Below are 24916 nucleotides of genomic sequence, written 5' to 3' on the forward strand. Positions count from 1 at the left end.
CCTATCTTATATCATATTTTAATTTGTCACTAGAGCAGTTGTGATATTATCCACCAATCACACACACTATAAACATAACTATACTGGATTGTTACTTTATTCGATATGACAAAGTTTATATTTATACTTGCAATAGACATGTATTAAGACTACCAAAGTTGATAAGTTCGACAGAAAATAGAAAATTATGTAAATGAATATTACGAAATGTGTTTCATTCAAAATTATTTCATTGAAGATGGGAGAAGGGTGAAGAGGAAACAAATTTGATTTTTATAAGGTTCACATTCTAGAAAGCAAACTTTTTTTTTTATTCCCAATTTTTGTTATTTACACTTTCACTTTCTAAGTAACGAGAGTAGTAAATTTGGAATATCAGGAGGCGCACATGAATGCTTGGGGTGCGAAAAGTAATTTTATTTTTATTTTTAACCATATATATATCCATTCACTAAACCCTTTCCTGCGCCGCAAGCAATTTTTATTTTATTTATTTATTTATTTTCTTGTCACAAAATTTTCTCTATCACGCCAACCAAACAAGGAAGAGAGTGTGTAAACTGCACACTCACTCACTCACTCAGATAAACCACCACTTTCACTTTGATTGTTCGGTTCGAAGAATTGGTGGTGACGTAAGCAACAAGTTCTATCGTTCACCCTTAAACCCTTTCTCTGCAAAACCCTAAACCCCTTTCAAAGAAAATTAACCACCGCAATGGAAGAACAGAACGAAGAACACGAAAAGCGAGAACTCTACGCAGTCTTGAACTTATCACCCGAAGCTTCCGATGAAGAAATTCGCAAAGCTTATCGTCAATGGGCACAAGCTTATCATCCTGATAAGTACCAAAATCCTCACGTATGCATCTCTTTAACTCCACTAATTTCCTCTTCGTTTTCGCAATTTTGTTCATTCTAGTTGTTTTTTATTCTATTAGATGAAAGATGCTGCTACTGAGAATTTTCAACGAGTTTGTGAAGCGTATGAGATTTTGTCAGATCCAAATAAAAGACAAATTTATGATGTCTATGGTATGGAAGGGTTGAAATCTGGTTTGGAACTTGGTCCCAGGCTTGAGAGAGCTGAAGAGATTAAAGCTGAATTGGATAGATTGAAGAGAATGAGGGAACATGAAAAGATGATGGCGCATTTTCGATCTTCCGGTACAATTATTACTAATATGTCTGTGCCACAATGTCTAGATGGCGATGGTCTCTTCAGAGGGTAATTCTCTTTGTTTATCTTACTTCAATTTGAATTGTGTGTGTGTTGCTAAAAATGCAAACCTTGTTGTTAGAATGGTTTTAATGATATTGGAACTCGAATGTTGATGTAACCTTGTGTTCTTGATTGAATATTTATAGAAGTATGTTGCTGACAGTGAATAATTGATGCTTGTTGTAATGCATGTGTTGAGATAGTCATTGTTGTGATTTCAATTTCATTTGAATGTTCGTGTTTTTTTTGTGTGATGTTTCTGAACACCAGAATGGCGATGACGAGTGAAATTCAGTCTCAGTTGTCAAAACGAAATGTTGTTGCAATCAGTGGAAATTTAGCAGTTGATGGACATCAAGGTGGTGGAGCTGCTAATGCTGTATTAAGTCATCAACTTTCAGAAGTTCAGTCAATAGAATTTATGGCTTCAGCTGGTTTACGTTCACTACTTGGGGTGCAGACATCTCGGTGGGTAATTTGCTTTTCACAAATCTATTTTAACAGTGGTCTTTTGTCAGTCCTAGTGATGATTTATGTGTTTCTGGTGTGTCACATCCCAGGCATATATCATCACACTCATCTGCAACAATAGGCTTATCAATGTCTTTGAAAGATGGTTCGTTGAATCTTTCTAATGCATGGACCCGCCAACTGTCAGAAACCACAAATGGACATGTACGCTATTCTATGCCTTGAACTTTCCTTTCTCATCTATGGTGTCATCATATCTAGTGCACACAGATACAAACTTGGGATGTAGGTTTACGAAATTACAAGATGCAAAATTGTTCATAACATTGTGTTGATATGTATAGACCAGCTTAAAAATTGATATAATGATAACTATGAAATTAATTAATTTAACTGTGAGATTTGTTGATATCATGATAGTCATCCACCTTATCTGATTTTCATAGAGAAAACCATGATCTACTTTGTTTAAGCAACATACTAAACTCAAGGGAACAAAGGAATGATCTGTCTGTATGTTTTACATTTTCTAAATGCGGGGATAAATTTTCCGATCTTGTAATAGATGAGTGTCAACAAAGTGTGTATTTTTGGTACTTTAGATACCCAAGTTCCTTAAAATGTAATTTGCACCAGAAGTTGGCCATATGTGTTGGCCATTTCAAAGCATTTGATGAGTTGGGCTTTTGGTGTCAATGATTATGAAACAGTTTTGGAATATTCTCTATCTTTGATACGTCTGGTCTCATATGTATTTCAGATACAACTCATGTTGGGATCACAATCATCTGTAGCCGTAGGGTGGCAGAAAAAAGATGAGAAACGGACTGCCACTGGAGAATTGAAGGTACTTTCATGTTTTCTTCATAAACAGTCATTTGTACTGGAAAATTCACTACCATATCGATTAAAAGTTGTCCAGTATGATTCACCATTCTACTCTCCGCGAAGGGGAGAAAAAAGTGAAAACCACACACTTTCATCTTTTGAATTGTGGTCTTAGATGTTGCTAATTTGTATAGAACAATTTAAGCTTTTCATCTTTTCCTCTACTAAATTCTCTCTCAACTCCTTTAGTTGGGCACAGGTTCTTTTGAGACAGCAGTTCACTATACTCATCGCTTTTCTTCTAAATCTCATGGCAGCATTGGAGGAAGAGTTGGGAGGTATGCAAAATCTGATTAGCTGAAAATTTTGTTAGGGTGTCTGTTTTCAAGTTTCCTATTTGTTTTTATTTTGAGGAAATAGTATACCATACCATCATACTTAGATTTTGGTCACTAAATGCTTGCAATGTCATTGTATTGTTGGCAAACCTCCTATGTGAATATTGATTTTGTACGCCAAATATTAACTTGAAATCCAACTAATTTTACTTGTTTCCATTGTTCATATCTTCTTTTTTATCTTAATGGTATATTTATAAAAAAGAAATTATTGCTGTAGATTGCATTGAATCGTGTCCATTGTGGAATCATGCTTTTTTTAAAGGTCAATAGTGTTAGTCGATCCATCTAGTCAACACCTCCTTTTGATAATTGGTTAGGAATGGTTGCCTATTTCAGTTCCCCTTAATATTGAATAATAAGAGGTTCCTCAGCCAGTGACATTCCATACACCATAATTTCTTTCATGTTTTATGCTAGGGGTCTATTTCTTGTTGGGCAAACTGCAAAACTATAAAAGATGGCATCTGATATTATTGTCAAAGAAGAAATTTTCCTCGTTATTGGAATCAAATTGAAAGGGGGGAATTTTTTCTTCTCTAGATTAGAATTAAATTGAAAGGTGAAGGTTAGGATAAAAAAGTGTTGGGCTGTTGCGGTTGGATTCTTTAAAGCAGTGATCTTATTTAACATTTTTCTATCAAGGAATCTCATTCAACATATATAAGAGATGGTGTCAATGTGTCATGGCAACTGCTTTCTGCAGATGGTAGTGTTGGAGAGTCGAAAGAATAAATGAAAATTTAAGATAATGAGACAGTTACTAGGAAGACACATCTTTTGTCTAAGTTGAACTAAATAGTGCATATGTAACAAAAATTTAGCAAGAGGGCGGAGGTTAAAATTGGAGAATATGGAACTCCACAAGACCCGCGGTTTAAAACGTTACAAAGATGAGAACGTTACAATGAATACGTGATTACACAATACGAAGTAAGATTGTGAGTTGAGCTAGCTTGTAAAAAAGTTGATATAGTCTTATATTAGGTGGTTTGATATGTATAAAGAAGGCCCATGGAAGCACTACAAAGTTGAGTTGACCAGATTGAACATGAAATTTAGACTGGAATTGGATAGTTCAATAGTTAGAAATGGAGGAGACCAAAAAACTATATTCCATACCTTTAAGAGAGATTCAGAGATAAGTGATATATCATTTAAATTAATATGTGATAGCTTGACAGGTGGGTATGACATAATCTGGTCCTGTATCTGACCCCACCTGGTTGGAAATATCTTGGTAACAGTAAATTTGAATATTTAGAATGTTTTGGTTATGCCATAAACAGCGAGTAGAATCTCTTAAATTCTAATTTTAGTTGAATCTACCACCCTTTGATGATTACTAGGGATGCATAGGTACGGGTACGGTTATAAAAATTAAGGTACGAGTACGTCAATAAAAAACATGGTTTTTCTGGTAGTGTTATCGAATATCGGCCATGGCGGTTATCAGTGGCGATTTTTGGGCTCTCTGCCAAGGCCAATTTCGGCCGATATTGCGGGATTTTCCATCATAGGTCAATATGATGGTGCCACATAGCGGGTTTTTTCTGCCATCTGCCATCGACAACACTGTTCTTGTATAATAAGTCGGTTACAACAACAAAGAGACTCACATAATATTTTATTATCACTCACAAATGGATTATCACGGGTACTTCACTGTTTTGTAAGTACCCATGCTTCAGAGATGATTACTAAAGCTGATTTTGCATGATTGTTCGCACAGTTACTCACCATAAATTTTGGTTACTCATTGACATTCACTTTTTGAATTTGTTTGTTATGCTATCTGTTTTTGACATTAAAACATTTATTTAAACTGTTAGTTCTTCGATTGAGATGGAGGTCGGTGGTGGAAGGAAGTTATCCAAATTCAGTTCTGTGCGCTGGTTGTATGTAGTAGGTTTGCAGGTAATGCATTTAATGATTTCTCTTACTATCTGTCCATGTTTATAGTTCATGTCTCCGTTTCTGTGATTAAACAAAGTGGTTTAGGCTTAGGGTGAAATTCTTATATTAGCCGAATAGCTGTTACAATTTAAAATCCATTTGCTATCATGAACAATGTCAAAACTTTAAACCGAAAAATAATGGTACATAAATGGTTTTATACTTCTATAACATCTATAACAGGCTTCCTCATGCAAAAGAGCTTTCTAGGCTTGAAGTGTGTGGATGATGTAATTCAAGTCAAACAATCGACGTCAAACTTTCAAGCCTCTACCCAGAAATCCTAATCTTGCCCATAAACACCAAGGACCACCACTAACACATAGCAGTCTTCAAGTAGTATTCCAATTTTCCATTTTCTGTCTTCCATTTTCATCACCATATTATTGTAGCAGCTTAAAGAATTAAACTGAAGTACAACAACGTGCTCATCCAATAGGGAAATGAGGACTCATTCTGTATAGTATAGGGCAGAAAAAATAAATGCTTAATTACAGTTTTGCTTCTTCCCCTTGTTAAAGTTTTCTTGTATAAACTGTCATACATTTTATTTAACCATTTCAGGGCATTTCCTGGAGATTTGAACTCCATCGCGGGGGTCAGAAGTTGATTATTCCTGTAAGAAGAATCTTCTTTACATGTTTAGCCTGATAGATGGTAGACATAGTTTTGGGCTTTGACTTTTATTCAGATGTTTTATATATATGATGGTTTGTGTGTAATTTCTTTTTGATTCTGAGTTATGCTCTAAAGGCCTGTCAGGATTGAACTATGCGCTATGGCTTCTTAGACTTGCTATATAGCCGATTATTTGTAATGGGCTAGGTTCTTTATTTGAAGGGCTTGTTTTTTTTATTTTATATTGATTTTGACTATCCTACCTTGTTTAGGTTCCTCTGTGAACTTCGGTATTGTAATTACCTTGAAACCTAATAATTGCAGAAAAATAATTTAGAAAATACATTTTTAAAATCTTCATATAACTGTACAATTTAAATTTTCTTGTTTGACTTACTTTGCTTCTAACTTAGTAACTTGTTATAAATTTATTATATCTTGCAGATTTTGCTGACGAGTTATTTGAACCCCGTGTTTGCTACTGGAGCATTAGTTTTTCCAGCATCTTTTTACTTTGTTCTGAAGGTGAGTTCAAATTATCTTTACGTTGATAACCAACTTGTTGAAGAGTTTATGTATTGTCAGTGCTATCTGGCAGTTTATTTTGTGAAGACCTATAGATATTTTATACTCAGGTTATTGTTAATATTATCCTTAAGAGGAAAATATTTTCACTTGTTTTCCTCTTAAAAGTGATAATTTCTTCCCATAATTTTCCTTTTGCTGAAGAGGTGTCAATCCAAATAAGCTATCATTATTCCGCAGGGTGATATTATCAACAAGTTCTACTTAATTTAATAATAAAAATATGGTCTTCTTAACATAAGGAACCACTGCGTCAAAAAAACATAAGGAACCATTGAACACCATATTTGTAATGGTAATTTATTTGTTGTGAATTGTGGTTATTGAGAGTTTAATTTTGCACACATTACAAAAACTCTATGGTTGCAATATTCTCCACGTGGAACAAAATAATGTGCACAACTTACATCATCAAAGAATATAGCTAGCTAAAAACAAAACCCTTTCTAAATTATAATTGTACCTTTTCTAGTTCACAAGGTTATAATCTATTATTGTTTCCTATTGCCTTTTGTTTTCCATTAGTTGCAAAAAATTTGATCACCACTTTTTATCAAAAAATATTTACGGTGCAGAAGGAAGAATCAACATACCTACTTAACACTTGATTGGTTTACTGAACAGTTTGATGATATGTCCTTAAACTTTTAGCTAATAATAATATAGATAACTTGTTTTGTTTATAGATGTGCTTCTAATATTTAAGTTGTGGTTGCAGAAATTTGTCATTAAACCATATTACCTTAAAAGGAATAAGCAGAAGGCTCTGGAGAAAGAGGGTAAAAGTTCTGCTCAGGTATGGATGCTTATGCGCTATTGAACCAGTAGTGGTTTTAGGAGTCTATACTTGTGTACTGTTGTTGTTTCTGGTGTGTAACTTGTACTCTCCTCATGTATGACATCCCATATTTTCTGGCTGTGCGATAACTACGGTCATATATACTTCTAATAATTTGGGATCTGCTTCTTGACAATGCATGGTACAGGCACACCTTCGTATAAAAGTTACAACACATGCTTACATGACAATATAATGAGTTACAATACATGATTACATGTTTATTGGAGATGCACTGACGGTGTAAAATAGTTTTACATCGTCATCCATGAGAATCCATTGTATTATTATCAAGTAAGCATGTATTGTAACTATATTTTAAAGTTAACTATGAAATACTCTTTAAAAAGCGAAGTATATAAAAAATAAAAGAATTTAAAAACACTACAGAAAAAGGCGGTTTGAGTGGACATTAATTCAGTTTGAGTGCTTATGAATGAGTTGTTTTCTCTGTTTTTTGTACTTGAACCATACAATTTTTCTCCTTTATTTCCTCTGGGTATAAATGGCCTGCACATAATATAGTTCCACTTTTTAGAAGTTACATGTATTTCATAGAAGACATGCCACATCTCCTGTTATGGTGAATACTATTGAGTTGTCTTGACTCTTGACACCCCCTTCCTCTGCTTCCCTGGTTGCAAATACTTGTGCAGGTTCAAGAAGGAATGGCGGCAGCAGAAAAAGCTCAGAAATTACAACAAACTGTGGCTAATAGGAAAAAAAATAGGCAATTAGAAACAAATGGACTGGTTATTATGAAAGCACTATATGGAAGTGATACAATTTTGAACAACTTGTATTCATCAAGTGATACAAGTTTTGAATCTACTTCAGGAGTCATCGATGTTACAACACCTCTGAATTTTCTAGTCAATGATTCTGGTCAACTTAAGGTATGATTCCTTGCTTTCTCTAAAAAATTATTGTAGACAGTTTTGGTAATTGCAAAATTTGATAATTTTCAACAAATAATTTTTCTGCTTGCTTATCCACATGAATAAAGACATTGCAGTATATATAAGATGGACTGAAATAATGTGGCAGCAAACTCCTTTTGATGGGTTAAAATAGAAATTGAGATTTTGGAGACAGTAATAGAAAGTTAAGTATAGGTTTTTATTTTTCTGTTTAATAAATTATTAGGCTGACACTAAATTTCTGAACCTTCAGTTAAACATCAAAGAGATTTATGTTCTAAAGATATGGTAGAGTTGTGTTTTCAATACATTGACTTGTTGATCGATGCATTTAACTTAACTCTGAAGTCCTGGACAATTTATCAACACTGTAACCTTCCTTTATCACAAAGCTGCAAAAACCTACTTGAAAGGTCTTTCAAGTGACAGAATTCACTCCGAAGCTACTGCTTGTATGAATTAAATGTTGATTTTTAAGCAATTACTGATCAAGCAAATTTAATGATATAGCTGAAGCCATATTGTAACTTCGCCAAAATTAAGTTTTGGGAGCACACATAGTTTAACCTTTGTGGCTGCAAGTATTATCATTAAATAATGAATAATAAATGTCCTACTTGTTGATGCAGCTTCACGAAGGTGTAAAGAAATCAGGAATCATGGGCTTTTGTGATCCTTGTCCCGGAGACCGGAAACTGTTGTATGTAGAGTATGCTCATGCCAGCAATCAACACAAGGTATTAGCAGTTGCTCTTGTTACTGTATAAAAAGTTCGAAAGTATAAACCTTTTGAATCTTGTTGGTTACATGGGCTAATTAACATTTTTTAAACAGGTCTTGGTTGGTGACTATGACGAATTACTGATACCCCAAGGCATCCACAGGATATAAAGAAAAATTAATATACACATCTATATCATAGTTACCCCGTGCATTTTTGCATTACATGCTTGAGGTAAAACATTTTGTACTGGTAGATGGAATTACAAGAGGTACCTTGTACAATTTTTGGGCTAGTGGTATCCTTGCTTTTTTAGCTTATTTATTCACGCCCCGAAAGTGTATGAAATAAGGGCATTTTAGGATGTCATTGTAGTATTTTGTCATGTTGTCGTGGTCTACGCATGTTAACTCTGCTGCCACTGCCAGACTGCCTGACCCGGATTTTGTCTAATGTTATTTTTATGGTTCATTGGTTGCCCTTCCCCAACCATATAAGTTGAATCATCCCCAATGACTGTAATTTTCATTTGAGTTTGTTATTTGTGGTTGACAATTAACAACTGCGAATAACATTGATTGCCGAGACATTTTTTGTATCTGTTCACTTCCTTTTCCTTCCTTTACCAGCCAAGGCACTGAATATACATTTCTAGCCTGCCAATCAAATGGCCTGATTACCGTTTCATGCAACTTCTAGTTGGCTCGTTAATGACAACTAAATAAGGATTTAATGTTGTTCAAGTAAATTTTTGTAATATACATCATATCATCACAATATGCATTATCGTGGAGAAACACTGCTGCTTCTACTTAAAAGCAGACATTTTAAGCAGACTGTATCAAAAATTCGCTTTCATGTTGTTCGCTGTATATAACATTTTTTTTTTTGACAAAGTATATAACATTTTTTCTTTTCCTAAATATAATCTTTTTATGGAAAATGGATTCCTAAATATTTTTTAATCTTTAAATATTTAATTTAATGTCATTTAGCTCCCTTCCAAAATATCTCTCCTCCCCCCTCCCTATCCTCCATTCAACTTAAAATAAGTTTTGACTTTGTGTAGTAGCTCGTAATTCAAAATAATTCGATTTTTTTTTAATAGATTTGTGTTTTTTAGAAGCCAGATAATAATATATAGAACAATAAAAGAACAATAAAAATTCTCTTCTCCCCCTATAAGACTCTCTTTTTTCCCCGGATTTTCATTTTTGTCTTTGCATACAAAATTTGGGATGCATTAAACTTCGTAAAACACATTATGAAATTCAACACAAGAGCAACAAACAATAGCTAAAAACACATAAGGAGTTTATTGTTTTTATGAGGCTTTGTCTAATATATACTCGATCCGGTCCTTAATATAAGAAAAATTTATTTTTAAGATTTATTGAAAATATAATGTATCTAGTTTATATTAAAGACTAGATACATTGAATTCTCAATAAATCTAAAAAACAAACTTACTCTAATATTAAGTACTGGAGAGAGTATATACAAATGAGATAAATATTTTATCATGCATAAATTTGTTTTTACTATTAAATTAAAATTGGATTAATTATCTGATGCGATTCAATGATGAGATTTCTTAATCCAATAAAAATAATTAGCTTGTGCATGATAAAATTTTGTATGTAGCATAGTTTTGAACTTTTTTGACACAGCATAGAATTGAAGTTTTTTTTTTTGGTAAGTATAGATTTGAAGTTATGAAGTTACACATGTGGCAAAATATTTTAGAAAATAAATTGTCAAAATAAGAAGAAAATAAACAAAATACTTGTAGGATTCAGTGTGTAAAATAAAATGTCTTCTACAACGTCTGTAACGACAAAAGGTAGTAAAACAACAAGCATTGGATGTTTCTGGGCAACGCTATGTGTTAGGTCAAAATAATGGCGGGAGCCACTGGAACAACAGCGTCGTGTGTTTTCTGTAACATAGCTACCAAATCCAACTCCAATACAACAATTCTCCACTCCGTTCGTCTCTCTCTCTCTCTCTCTCTTGTTGTTTCTGTTTCCTCCTTTCCGATTAACTTTCGAAATCTGAAATTGCAGGATGATAAGGTTGTTGCTTTTCAGGACATTAATCCATCTGCTTTCAGGTACTATTTATTTGCAATTCATCAATATCATATCATACTTTACTAATTTTCAATTTTAATTACTGAAATTTTCCTTCTGAGCTGATCAATTTGATTGTGTCAACTTTTAGGCATTACTTAGTGGTTCCTGTAGAGCACATTCCTACTGTTAAGGATCTTCAGAGAAAAACAGAAGATCATTCTTTGGGTAAATTAACTCATAGCTATAGCTATAGTCATTTTGCAATTCAAAATTCTAAATAGATTATTTTCAAATCTGATTGATCCAATTTCATGACAGTGAGTCACATGTTAGATGTGGGCAAAATGTTATTACTTAGAGATGCACCTCACTCAAAGCAGTACAGGTATTGGTTTGTATACAATTGCAATTGATTATTACTTCTTCCGGTCGTTTTTAACTTTGGTTTTGCATAAAAATTGTTTTTATTTATTTGTTGTTTTCAAAGTTCATTGAAATATTAACTATTGTTTTATCAATAATACCGTGGTAGGAAAAAAAAAGAAGAAGAGAAATAGGTGAAATGATATAAGAATAAATAGTTGAAAGTACCACTAGACAATAGTTAGTTAAGTGGTGATTGATGCTGGACTTGGTAGAGAGGACCACGGTTCGATCCCCCGCAACTGCGATCATGAGGGGGCTGAAACCACTTGATGGCAGAACTGACCCCCAAACCAGATTAGGCGGTCCAGTGAGCTGGATACTGGTGGTGGGAAAAAAAGAAGTTAAAAGTACTATAGGAATAAGGCAAATAATTCAATCAAGAGTAATAGAGTATATTGGTTTTACTTGCTATGTGTAAATAACCTTAAAACAATGGAGGGAGTATTACATTGAACTCAAATGCTGATTTCAATTTCGATTGCAATTGTTGGTTTCATACCCAAATTGCTCCCGTGTTGTTTTGAAATTTTAAAGGTGTTTTACTCAGGCTATAATCAGTAGTTTTCTATGAAGCAAAAATGTTTTTTTACTTGGGATGCTCATTTGTATGCTGCAAAAAAATGTTGCCCGTGATTGAGGGTTAATTTCTTGATGTTTGTTGAACATTAAGTTTAATATTCAACGTAACTATGGAGAAAAGGAGGGTTTGAAAAATAAGGGCCATATTGAGTTAGGTTGGAGATTGAATGTCCATTTATAGTAATTTGACTTGCCGTTATGGATCAGTCGCATTGTGATCTTTAACAATCAGATTTTGATCTTTGAATATGCAAGTGAAACCTAGGTTACTAAATTTTACTGAATTTCTTGAACAAAGACCTAATACCATGACTAGAGAAGCAAGAACACGAATTGAACCCTGGAACTACGGCATTTAAATCAGGATGTTGTTTTGACCTGAAGTATCTGTTATTAAACAAAACATGTCTTTGTGGTTTTTCCTGACGCATTTCTTACAGATTTGGCTTTCATCAGCCTCCAATGAATTCTGTTAACCACCTACACCTCCATTGTTTTGCGCTACCATATACACCCAGGTATTAATCTCTCTGGTTACTATATGCGTGCTTAAGCTTATCGTGAATGCTTTGTGAATACTTAAAAATGTCTCTTCATGATTTTAAACAGATGGAGATATATAAAATACTTGTCTTTCGGACCACTTGGTTTCATTGAAGCGGAGAAGTTTCTGGAAAAGATAAAGCCTTAGCCTGCAGTTCATACAAAAGTATAAATTAAATGAAATTACTGTTTAAAGTCATTCTTGGCTTTTCTTATTTCCAGAAAGATGCTAATTATACCAGTTTCCATTAAAACTCACCTCTGTTTAATTTTTTGGTGAGCAAAAGTTACAGTTATCACCGATTCTTTAGATCATGGATGCATGAAATGATAGATTACTTGACCTTCAAATGGAGAATAACCAATAATAATATTAGCTTCCATATATTATAGTATAAGCCCCTGCGACATAATTCAACATAACTGAGCAAATTAGAGCCTGTGATGGCTACCACACTGCAAACACTAGAATCAACAAACTTTAGAAGTGTAGACGCATCTTGGTCTGGTACTTGCCAGCAGTTCTTTATTTTTTTTCCTGTTACCTTGAGTTTAGTTGTTTTCGGGAGTTGGGTTTGGGATGTGTTATTCAGTTCGCACTTTGACTAGGGTGCGTGTGGCCAATAACAAATTGGCCACCCTCGAAGACCATTTTTAGCCTCATGTTATGGCACATCCATTTTAGCCTGTGTTATTCAAACAGGCTATTAAAGGTTTTGTTCTTGCATCTGGTCTAGTGAAACTGGGTCTAATGGGTTCAAGGGTTATCCAAGAGTCCAATAGTTATGGAGAATTTCTTGCGCGCCCTCTGAAATTATCAAAATACCCCTTCCACTACTTAAGTTGTGAACTCAGTCCGCTACTTAGTAGCGGACGTGTAAAATCTTAAAAATTTCATGTTAGGGGTGTTTCTCTCACAAATTTCTCATTTTTATAATGTCCGCCATGTAAGTAACAAACGTGTAAAATCTTGAAAATCCGATGTTAGTGGATGTTTTTTTTTTCCTCTCAAATTTCTCATTTTTATAATGTTAACTAGCAGAAGGGTAAAAATGGAAAAGAGAAGGGCACCCGAGAAGTACGGGGTGCCAAAAAAAAGCTCTCATAGTTCTGTATCCAGGCTTCTCAAATTGGGTCCAATATTATTGCTAATTATGGCCTTCAAAAAGTGGGTCCAATAGTTCTAATTATGGCCTTCTGAAATTGGGTCCAACAGATCTTTATTGAGAGCTATCAAACACTTGGTTCACATATTCAATGCGAGGAGTAAGGATGTCCCTGCCGGTTAATGTAGCAATTTATTGTAATATTAGATTTAATTTATATACACTGTCATGAAAAATATTATGCTGTTAATCAATCGTAGTAAATAGTAATCATATAATTAAAAATGTTTGATTTTAATAATTACTACTTATAAAACTCTAGTATTTAGTGTACATTCATTACTGTGTATGAACCATGAATTCAATAATAACTCAACCATATTATACTGTATTATGTTTTGCAGTCAAATTGATTGAAGAATTTTTGCCCCTCTTTTGGACTTTTGTATTTTTTTTCCCAATTAAGTACGAGTTTTTCAGTTAATATATTATTTGGCTTCAAAAAAATTGATTGAAGAATTTTTGTCTGCAAAATAAAAATAATATGATGATGTAACTTGGCATAAGTTTGTTTTGGCTGTGGTTGGAGTGTAGTCGCAGACTTGCAGTGTCGCACATTGACTATGAAAAGTGTAGCTTTTAAGTTTGGGTTTTGCTGTTTGTAAAAAAAAAAAAAGTTTGGATTTTGCTAACATGTGTCTTAAATAGTCAGTACTTGTTAAGGAATAAAAAAATAGAAACTTTACATTGAAAAATTAATACTTTGATTGAATGCACGGTTTTTGAATCGAATATTTCAACTTTTAATTCTTTAACATAATATGTGGACACATGTTAACATTTGCTTTTAAATTTTCACGTTGAAATGGCGTAGTATTGTGTGGTGGCACCGTGGCAGTGAAAAAACTTGCTCCCAAACATGCTTAGATCATTTTCTGTTACGAAAAGGTTACTTGTCACACACACAATAGTATATATCTTGTGCATTTTTTCTTATCCACTTAAAAAAAAAAATCTAATTTTTTATGTTAATTAACATCTTTAAGTGAAAAAATAAGAAAAAAGGAGCAAAACCGTTGAACCTAAATGTAGTTTTCTATATACAGGCTATCATTTTTTACATGTCAACATCTTTCAATGTGAATAAACAAGATTAATGAGCAGATTGGACGTGCAAAACTATTAAACTTGCTCGTGATTTTTTTAATTTAAATTATAAAAGTAAACTATTTAGTCAATCAAGACTAGGACAGTATTTTTATGGATATATTCAAAAAAAAGTTGGGATTTACTAGTGAAGGTTCTTCTTCTTCTTCATGGGTAATATTGGCAGAAGAAGTGAATGCTCTTAAATGCTTTGAGTCTTTGACAGAACATTTACAAAGATATTTTGCAATGCCAACTTGACAAACCTTTGTGCCCCAAAATCTGGCAAAAGTACCTCAAAAGTGGCAGTAGAACGAGTATGACAGCTTTTGGATTCACAAGAAAGGAAGTAGTACTATTGATAATCATGAATTCCAAAATAATGAGTATGCAAACAGCTGTAATTTTTTAGGAAGAATGGGAAAGTTCTTCAATTCCATGGTTGACAATAATCAGTAGTAGTAATTAGATAATAACGAAATTACTAAAGATCGAATCCTATGACTGGAGTTCAAACTCCGATTAGGGTTGAGAATAGACCAATCTTACTTACAGGGGCCTACGACCTAGCCTACATAGGCTCAGACCAGACTAGCCTATTCCCAACCCTAACTCCGATCTTCCACTTTGTGTGTTGAATTTCTCCGTCTATATGTCTGTTTACCTACATAATAATCAATTCGTGATAGCCTCTAAATTGTCCATATACTCACCTACATATGGCCAAAATAATTTCTATTTATTTTCTAGCCTTTGCCTACTACGCATGGAAGTACTATAATTTAAAATTCATGTACTTGTTGCATGAGATATTCATTCACCTCCACATTAATGGACAGAACTAGATAATACATACAAACTCCATAGGATTGGTGTACCATCCATTAGGTAGAAAGACAAAAAAAAAAAGCTCAATGGATCACTCATTATTAGTTTTTCACTTGTTATTATTGTACCATCCATTGTTTTGTGCTTATGCTACTCTGTTGACCTTATTAATAATCGCAAAGAATAAAAATAGTATTTGCTTTTCCTCTATGTGGACACCAATTACCAAACACAATTATAAAGAAAGAAAAATATGGACCTAAACTTGGATGAAGCCAAGGCATAAGGAATTTCAGCAAAGGAAACAAAATATTATTTTGTATGTTTTAGAGACAAATAATTGGTAACCCAAATAGCTATCCTCCACTACTATTAATATTATGAAAGTGACTTCAGTAGGTAGGAGACACGGTTTGCAAATTAAGGAGCCATTCTTTTCTTTCTTCAGCATCTCTTAATCTAATGCTTTAGTCTTAGACATCTTTTTTCCATGGTGGCTTTGAAGAGGATTTTCCTCCTAATAGAAAATTTAGGTAAGTTGGGCCTCAAGACTCACTCGAGTTAGAACAGACTATAAGATTTATATAATATTTATGAAGGTACTTATATATCATCTATCAGCGAGGTTCTGATGTCAAAAATAGGGGTTGAACTTATGCTTTTATAAAGTATGCACCAACTTCTTACCATGAGTTAATATGCTTTTAGTGTGGTTTTGAAGAGCTTGTATGATTAGACTTGTTTTTAATTAATGTTCCTTTTTTTTTTTATGTAATTAATTTGTGTCTATTACTAATGAATAATGATACAACACTTTTGTTGGTGTTCAATGATTAGCTTCATGGTTTGGTACTTTAAAATACTCTTTTATTAACTATTTTCTTTTGATTGTCCTCATCCTTTTCCTTTTACTCTTTGCCGAGTGTATTCTAACAAGCCTATAAAAAATGTATTCTAACATGGGAAAAGAAACTGTATTTCTAACAAGGAAAATGTATTCAAATATTATAATTTTCATTCACACACAAAAGAAGAAGTATTATTTTGCAGTCAACATTGATGTTGATTTCTTTGTCACGTCATTCTTTAATTTATTTTTTCTTTCCTATTGATTTTGTTCTTTTCTTCTTATAATTCAAAAATTCGTTGTTACGTACTAACTTACTAATGCTTTCCATATTCTATGAGAATGAGAATAGGGTTAGGAGTTAGGACCCATGAGCAAAGGATTAGGACCCATAGTCATTAATACAATGCTAGGTAATCAAAATTAGTCGCATGAATAAATTTGTAAGTGGTAGCTAGTAATTTTTACACCACTTATATATGTGTTTATTTGACTAATTTTCATCCAATTCTACAAAGAAAACCTAAAAAAACCAAATATTATACATTGTTGAATGAGTTGTTATATTTTTTTTTGCTTAATCCAACAATCACTTTGAATGAGTCGTTTTAAGTGAATCTCATTAACCATGTAGCTCAATCACTTGATTACTTTACATTACTTTTTATTTTTGTATGTTATGTGACACTATTGTTCTGGACTAGGTCGAGGCCTACGTTCGCCGCCATGTTCAGCTCAATAATACGAAGATTCAATAGGCTAACTCTGAAAGACCTCATCTGTCGAGGTCACAACTCACAAACGATCATATCCTTTCAAATTCTAAAATGCCTTCGCAGCTGATAAAGGTTTCATGACCATCAATTCAATCATTGATGGGTGTTGTTCATAGTCGCTCCTCTAACGTGATTCACAACTCCACATCGAACATACATATTCATATTCCTTCACAAGAAAGATCAGGACCAAGATTGACTACAGTCTCTACTTGCTGCATTCGTTGCAATCACGTACACCATCTATTAGCGCCATTAGATGTGCGTCATTTATATCACGACCCTTGATTTAGAGAGAGATAGAGAGAGGTGAATACAAACAATCTAAATACAGATCATGGTATGCAACTTGTATCCTAAAAATCTTTCAATCCTCATTCTCATGGTAATTTGAGTGCCTGAGTATTTGCAGGCACCCCCTATCAAAAACTTCAACCTTAACAATTCTCTACTCAATGCTGGCTATTTATTCTCATCAAGTCGTATTATTGTGGCCACTCTCCTATGATTTGGATTGATATGGAGTAAAGTACTAGTAGACTTTTTCTTACATAAATTCAAATTTATGTATATAATATAAATGTCGCTTCAGCAATATCATTGACTAGCCGCCGCCAAGCAAGCAAGCAAGAAAGAAATGTATGCACGAAGTAAAGGAGTAGTAACTAATGAATGAGAAATACTAATTAAGCTAAAAGCTCATCCGCTAAAGATAAGCTAAAAGCTAGCTCGGTCCGTCCGTTTAAAGATAAATGAAGTCTTTCTTCTATTTAATTCTTGAACTATACAATCAGTACACAAAAAATAGACTCTTATTAGAGTATCCTAAAAATAGTATATTCATCGTCTCTGAACAAGGTTTAGCGTGACTCTTTTGTATACCAACTTGTGTTATAAGTTTGGACTTGGAAAGACCAATAAGCTGATTTATAGCTTTTAGCTTATATGCTAAAAACACCGGTAATTGTTTTTAAAAAAAAGCTTATAGCTTATTTTTCAAAATAGCTTATCATTTTTTCTTTCAATTTTATCCCTATCATCTTACTTGAAAAATTAAATATTAATTAAATATATCTTTTTTATGTCATTTCATACTTATAATAAGCTAGTTCAACCGCTAATTTTACCAAACACTAAAAAAACAATCAGCTAGCTTATTCGCTATAAGCTAAAAACTTACTTATAAGTTATCATCTATAAGCTCATCCGCTATAAGTTAACTTATCAGATATTCGCTATTTTTTTTACCGAACAAAACCATAGTAAACATTTTGTATTAAAACAATATTCTATGTTAATTAGTAATTATCTTAGTTGATAGAAATAAACTCAAATACTACCATTTACTACTATTGATTTAATTAAGATAACATCGTCCTACAATGCGCCCGCCACCAGAGACATAGTACCTCTTTAATCATACTTACTCCTTCCTTTATAAACAAACTAACCCCCTTCCCTCCTTTCTGCCTTCTACTATTCTTAGTTAACACAATTCAATTCAAATCTTCAAATTAAATCCTCTCTCTCTCTCTAACTCATCATTACTCTTAATTAAATGGCTTCTCCCCTGTTTCTACTCTGTTTCATACTCTGTTTTTCACTATCATCACAAATGATTCTATTACCATTAACACACTCAATTTCCAAAACCCAATTCAACACTACCCACCATCTCCTCAAATCAACCTCAACCCGTTCCTCCAACCGCTTCCGCCACCAACACCACCACCGCAAACACCAAACACAAGTTTCTCTCCCACTTTCACCAGGAAGTGATTACACACTTTCCTTCAACCTAGGTTCAAATCCACCACAACTCATAACTCTCTACATGGACACAGGTAGTGACCTTGTTTGGTTCCCATGTTCACCTTTCGAATGTATCCTCTGTGAAGGAAAACCACAAACAACAAAACCAGCAAACATCACAAAACAAGCACACTCTGTTTCTTGTCAATCCCCTGCATGTTCTTCAGCACATTCAACTATGTCTTCTAGTAATCTTTGTGCTATTTCTCGTTGTCCTTTAGACTTCATTGAAACTTCTGATTGTTCTAATTTTTCTTGTCCACCATTTTACTATGCTTATGGCGACGGAAGTTTCGTAGCTAATCTCTATCGTCATACACTTTCTCTTTCTTCTCTTCATCTTCAAAATTTCACTTTTGGTTGTGCTCACACTGCACTTGCTGAACCCACCGGCGTAGCCGGTTTCGGCCGTGGAATTCTTTCTCTTCCGGCTCAGCTCTCTACTCTTTCACCTCATTTGGGTAATCGTTTTTCTTATTGTTTAGTATCTCATTCTTTCGACGGTGACCGAGTTCGTCGACCGAGTCCACTCATTCTCGGCCGTCACGACGATACCACCACCGCCGGAGAAGCTGTTGAGTTTGTCTACACTTCAATGCTTTCAAACCCAAAGCATCCTTATTACTACTGTGTGGGACTCGCCGGAATAACAGTCGGAAAGAAAATGGTACCGGCGCCGGAGATTCTCAAAAGGATCGACGGTAAAGGTAACGGAGGAATGGTTGTTGATTCTGGAACAACGTTTACGATGTTGCCGGAGAGTTTTTATAACGCGGTGGTTACTGAGTTCGATAAACGAGTTGGACGAGTTAACAAACGAGCGAGTGAAGTTGAAACTAAAACGGGTCTCGGGCCGTGTTATTACTTAAACGGGTTATCACAAATACCAATGATGACGTTGCATTTTGTTGGGAATAATTCGGGTGTGGTGTTGCCTAGGAAGAATTACTTTTATGAATTTTTGGACGGTAGTGATGGTGCTAGAAAGAAAAGTAAAGTGGGGTGTATGATGTTGATGAACGGTGGAGATGAAACTGAGTTAGATGGTGGACCTGGAGCTACTTTAGGGAATTATCAACAACAAGGGTTTGAGGTTGTTTATGATTTGGGGAAAGAGCGCGTGGGTTTCGCGAAGAAAGAGTGCGCGTTGCTTTGGGATAGTCTTAACAGTGTAAAAAACTGAGTTGAATTCGTGGGTCGGGTCGGGTTAATGTAAATGTAATAAGGCGGCGAGGATTGGTACAGGCTCTGTTCTCCAAGTCCATGTGTACATGAACCAAGTTGATAGGATAGGATGTGATTAATTAAATTTTATTTTATGCTTGTTTATATTGTAATAATTGTAGTTATATTAATTATTTAATTAATTAACACTTGGTGTAAAGTGAAACTTGAAGTCTGAACAAATAATATATTGAATTCTTTGTTATTTTGAATATTGCTGATTCTTTTCAGTAGTAATGTTTAGCGGTAATGTTGCGGATATTTTGTTGTATATTGTTTATCGGAGCACGTTAACTAGTGTTTTTCGGACACTATACACTATATTTTGGGTCATGAGGGGTCCGAAAGATCATCACATCGGATCTTGAATAACTACACAAGTGAATTTGATACCACACTTTAACCCAAAATTTTACGGTGTTAAATTTAAGGGTATCTCACTTATAAACCATTCAACATTCACTGTTCTGTCAAATGTGAAACTCAACTTATACTTGAAATACCAAAACTATCTAACGTTATATAAGAAAATTGGTCATTGCAGCACTCTCACCGCTGAAATGTGGGCAATGTTGCATGAAATGAAATGAACATCACTTGGAATTGCAAGGATGAAACAGATTTAGTTCAAAATCTTAATTATATTATAAATTAGCTAGACATCAAAAAACTGGTCAAACTTGATCAATCAAAGACATGAAGAGTAGTTAGACCTAACTTTAAATAATGTGAAGGTAAGGTTGTGGATTATATTGCATGCAAAGTAGTGGGTGCAGTGTTGAAGATTGATCATAACAAATATTGGAACTAAATTATGGGAAATGCTGACAAGTATTTCGGGAGGTACTCTTTAAGCATTTTAAATAATAAATTTTTATAAAATAATTATGAAAATATGTGAAGTCAACACATCAGAAATTGAAATGTTTCACATTTTAAATACAAAATTTCTTTAAATAAAATGCATAATGAGTACCTCATAAACACTAGTTAGCGAGACCCCTAAATTATAAATTGAGTTCTGAATTGGGGCAAGAATGAACATTTGGGTAATTGAAAACGATATATGATAGGACAAGGAAAACTAGCCAAAATAAGTTTGGTGAAGAGGCACGTAGACAATGCAATACACGGTTTTGGACCATTACTATCATCATCATTGTATTGTTCTGTTCATTATTGTGAGTGAATATTATTATACAGCCATATATGATTAGGAGATGAGATCCTTGCCTGATGTCTTCGTGCATGGACTCTTCCTAGCTAGCGTCCCCTCACTTGCGGCATTGGTTGGTTATTTGTTTCTAATGGAAGGTGCAGCGTACAGCGTACTCCATGTCTCCATCAACCCAGCTATCTTTTTAATGTTCTTGTAATTGTTCACGTTTATTATTATTTTTTTTTTAATTGTTAACCTTGTGGTTCTCAGGGGAAGGGGTTCCAGAGTAATTTAGGGTTCGACTGCGAATGTAAGTAAAATCTGGTCAAAAATTGTTTTTACTAGGAATTGAACATAAGTTCTCTCGAACATTTTGACCTAAGGAGAACTTATTAACCACTTGAGTCTAACTTTTTAGTTTACGTTTATTTTTGGTTAACGGTGAAGTGTGCCAAATAGATAAAATTCAAAATTTCAACTATGGACCGAACACTTCACTTATTTACTTTTTTTTTTTGTCAAGTAATCTAGTGGCTATAAATTTCACCTGTAAGATAGACAGGGACGGATACAGGAATTTTAGTAAGTGGGGTCAAAATTATAACGTAAAGAAATATAAATTGTTATTTATATAATTTTAACATTTTCTTATACAAAATTACTTATTTTGGTTTATTAATCAATACTCTTAAGATACTCATTAGTATTATAAATTAGTCTTATTAATTTTATATTTGTTATAGTGTAATAAATTGACTATATAAAAACGATAATACCAGATATATGAGGTCACATTGCATAAATAATACCAGTATTAACTAAAAATATAATAGGAAAGTGGGGTCGGCTGACCCCACTGCACCCACACTAAATCCGTCCCTGAAGCAGTGTTTTAAAAACCGGACCGGACCGGCCGGTCGGACCGGTCGGACCGGGAACCGGAGGATTAGCGGTTTGGTCTGACTGCTGGACCGGATAAGCTATCAAACCGGTGTGAACCGGGAAAAATCGAAAAAATCGGAAAAACCGGTGAACCGGTCGGTTTTCAAAACCGGCGGTTTGAATGTATTTTTCGTTTTTTTTTTTTTTTCTGTTTTGATTTTTCTGAAACAATGTAAATCCAACTTTTTTTCTCGAATTATAGTTGTGTTGCATCTTTGTTGGAAGTACTCATGATTTACCATTGAAATAGTTGTGATGTTGCTTTGAAAAAAATCAGATCTTGTTTTCAAGTTAAAAAAGAAAAATTTATTTGTATAAAATTATTAAAACTTTCTCTTGATGCACAACCATCAATTTCAATTTAAGAACAACATAGTTCTTTCTCTGCAATGTAACAAAGGTATTAAAAAAAAGTAGAAAAAAAGGTGGAGGTTGAAGAAGAGGAGGAAGAGTTTGAAAAGAACAACACACATATAAGTTTGAAAATCAAGTAAATATTAGATCTGTGCATTTGGAAAGCACCTATGATTTGCTTAATTTGGAAATTGCATAGAAAGAAGAAGAAGAACACAGAGTCTTGTGGCTGCTGCTCTGTACAATTAGATCTAGGGTTTCATCTTATGAGTTTTATATGTCAAAATTATTGGGCTTGAAGTATTAAAAATATTGGGCTTTTAAAGATTTTTTGAAAAAAAAGTATGGGACCTTTAAAAATAGTAGTAAAATAATATAATTGGCTGTGTAATTTTTATTTACTCTTATAAATACTTAAAAAATATTTATTTACTTATTATTTGAGCTTTGGTAGTATTTTAAAAAAAATTTAAGTGTCATAATTTTTTAGAGATAAGTCACTCAGTTTGCCCGGTTTATTAATTATATAGTTTTATTGTTGACACCGGTTCATTCTATCGGTTTAATCCGGTTTAATCCGGTTTATCATGCGGTTCGACCAGTGACACAGTGGTTCGACCAATGAACCAGTAAACCAGCACCTTCGCCGGTTCGATGACCGGTCCGGTTTTTAAAACACTGCCCTGAAGATAGATAAGTGAGGTGATCGTGGTTCAAATTAGGGGTGATCGTATCCGAACCAATCCAAAAGTAAAACCGCAAATCGAACCAAACCAAACCGAAAACCGCAAAAACCGCATTTGGTTTGGATGTATTTGGATGACTTTCTTACTGAACCGCAAACCGCAAAACCGCAAACCGCAAACCGCAAAAACCGCAAAAACCGCGGATAACCGCAAAAACCGCATTAAGTTACTATTATATATTTATATTCCAATATCGTAAAAGAAAATATATTTATATTCCAATATACATGCCCAATTACCAAGTCAGTCGACCAAATTAATCGAACTTCAAGTTATTTTTATTTTTTGTACTGAAATTTTATTTTGGTGTTGTAATGTTATTTTAAATAAACAAATTTTATCGGTACCGTGATGTTATTTTGAAAAATCAATTTTTTTATATATTTAAAATTGTAAGTTACTATAATGTTATTTTGGATAAATAATTTTTGTTGGTACTACAATGTTATTTTGGAACTTCAATTTTTTATTTTTTTTTTATGCTTAAAATTGTTCGGTACAATCGTTATGTTTTAAACCGCACCAACCGAACCGATCCAAACCGCATTGGTTTGGTTTGGTTTGGTTTGGATGACTTTTTAAAAATCAACCGAACCAAACCGAACCGCATGCATTTTTATCTCGCGGTTAGGATGACTTTTATGCTCAAAACCGAACCAAACCGCACCGCGATCACCCCTAGTTCAAATGCAATATACTACAAATTGAACTAAGCTCACGAGACCTTCACTTATTTACTCGAACATTAGACTTAGCAAAACGATTTTTTACATATATAAATCTTGTGTTATTTTATAGAAAAGTTCACTATAAACTCTGTTGTAGAATTTTTAAACATGTTGGGATAAAATAAAACATGAAAGAATCCTCTCGCTTTCGGCTTTGATTGTAGACATGCACTGATGGTGCATGTACGTCGGTAGTAGTAATAATAATAATAATAATAGAGATTTGATCAATTTCAGAACTCTACCTAGGTGGGGGCGTGGGGCAAACAAAGCCAGGACCACACTTAATTTGTCACCTAAGAATAAAAAGTTTCATTTGACTAAAAGAATGAAAATGATATTCAAATACAGTAGTAGTTTTGAATTTCAAGGAGCAATTGTTTGCTCTCAACTCAACCTCATGCATGATATGTATTTACTCGTAGTATATGAAAAACTACAAAATATTTTGAAGTCTACAAATCTATCATCGATCACTAATTCCCTTTGAGTAACATGATAACTTCTCTTTGAACTTTGAACTATCATCATTTTAGTTTAAACACTATTGCAAGAATATATGATCAGATTATTTTATTGTAAAACAGATCTAATATGACTTAATTAAGGTTATACGAAATCATCTGGTTTGGTTGATACAATATATATGTTGATTGAAGATGTATGATCCGGTTTTCTTTTAAAAAGCAACCGTTGAAGCATCAACTAAAAGGTTAAATTTAGAGCAAATCACCATTTTGATTCTTGAAAGTATAACTTGATGTCACAACGGTCGTTGACTCAAACGAAAACACAATTAAATTTTCAATGATATAGACTAATGAGAAAGACACATAGATGGCTGATATGTTTTCGAGGACCAATTTGACAAAAACAGTAATCCCAATCTCTCCAATATTCCTATCTCCAAATCCCACTGTAACGAGGAACAAAAACAACCATCTCCCAGATGTTTGTTGTCATTGATTCCTATAAAGGTTACCTCTTTGATCTAACGAAATGACATGCGTATTTCCTGTGCTTTGATTCCTTCTGATTTCTCACCAGCTTCCTCATCTTCTGGTTTAC

At 33.7% G+C, this 24916-nt stretch overlaps 3 protein-coding genes across 3 annotated transcripts; all 3 read left to right on the forward strand.

Moving 5' to 3' along the window:
* The first annotated feature begins 470 nt into the window (after positions 1-470).
* LOC123908432 (chaperone protein dnaJ 13) lies at positions 471-9244 on the forward strand. Its single transcript, XM_045959063.1, has 13 exons — positions 471-862; positions 942-1228; positions 1493-1690; positions 1783-1897; positions 2454-2540; positions 2771-2859; positions 4752-4836; positions 5440-5493; positions 5938-6018; positions 6797-6874; positions 7573-7812; positions 8466-8573; positions 8671-9244. The coding sequence occupies exons 1-13, from the start codon at positions 719-721 to the stop codon at positions 8725-8727; spliced, it is 1623 nt and encodes a 540-aa protein (XP_045815019.1). The 5' UTR covers positions 471-718; the 3' UTR covers positions 8728-9244.
* A 1125-nt stretch (positions 9245-10369) lies between these two features.
* On the forward strand, positions 10370-12578 carry LOC123911261 (bifunctional adenosine 5'-phosphosulfate phosphorylase/adenylylsulfatase HINT4). Its single transcript, XM_045962643.1, has 6 exons — positions 10370-10545; positions 10624-10670; positions 10781-10857; positions 10951-11017; positions 12078-12155; positions 12247-12578. Exons 1-6 carry the CDS (start codon positions 10459-10461, stop codon positions 12326-12328), a joined length of 438 nt encoding a protein of 145 aa, XP_045818599.1. The 5' UTR covers positions 10370-10458; the 3' UTR covers positions 12329-12578.
* Positions 12579-18159: 5581 nt separating this feature from the next.
* Positions 18160-20124, forward strand: LOC123909096 (probable aspartyl protease At4g16563). The gene has a single exon (XM_045959872.1). It carries the CDS (start codon positions 18442-18444, stop codon positions 19876-19878), a length of 1437 nt encoding a protein of 478 aa, XP_045815828.1. The 5' UTR covers positions 18160-18441; the 3' UTR covers positions 19879-20124.
* Positions 20125-24916: the final 4792 nt, after the last annotated feature.

The sequence above is a fragment of the Trifolium pratense genome, linkage group LG2 (assembly GCF_020283565.1).
Source record: "Trifolium pratense cultivar HEN17-A07 linkage group LG2, ARS_RC_1.1, whole genome shotgun sequence".
Taxonomy (NCBI): Eukaryota; Viridiplantae; Streptophyta; class Magnoliopsida; order Fabales; family Fabaceae; genus Trifolium; species Trifolium pratense.

Excerpts from the sequence above, each read along its gene's own strand:
- LOC123909096 (XM_045959872.1), top strand. The coding sequence starts at position 18,442 with ATGGCTTCTCCCCTGTTTCTACTCTGTTTCATACTCTGTTTTTCACTA.
- LOC123908432 (XM_045959063.1), top strand. The coding sequence starts at position 719 with ATGGAAGAACAGAACGAAGAACACGAAAAGCGAGAACTCTACGCAGTC. Across the intron at positions 1,691-1,782 it reads CTTGGGGTGCAGACATCTCG|GCATATATCATCACACTCAT; the intron begins GTGGGTAATTTG and ends GTCACATCCCAG. Across the intron at positions 8,574-8,670 it reads ATGCCAGCAATCAACACAAG|GTCTTGGTTGGTGACTATGA; the intron begins GTATTAGCAGTT and ends TTTTTTAAACAG.
- LOC123911261 (XM_045962643.1), top strand. The coding sequence starts at position 10,459 with ATGGCGGGAGCCACTGGAACAACAGCGTCGTGTGTTTTCTGTAACATA. Across the intron at positions 11,018-12,077 it reads CCTCACTCAAAGCAGTACAG|ATTTGGCTTTCATCAGCCTC; the intron begins GTATTGGTTTGT and ends CATTTCTTACAG. Across the intron at positions 12,156-12,246 it reads GCGCTACCATATACACCCAG|ATGGAGATATATAAAATACT; the intron begins GTATTAATCTCT and ends GATTTTAAACAG.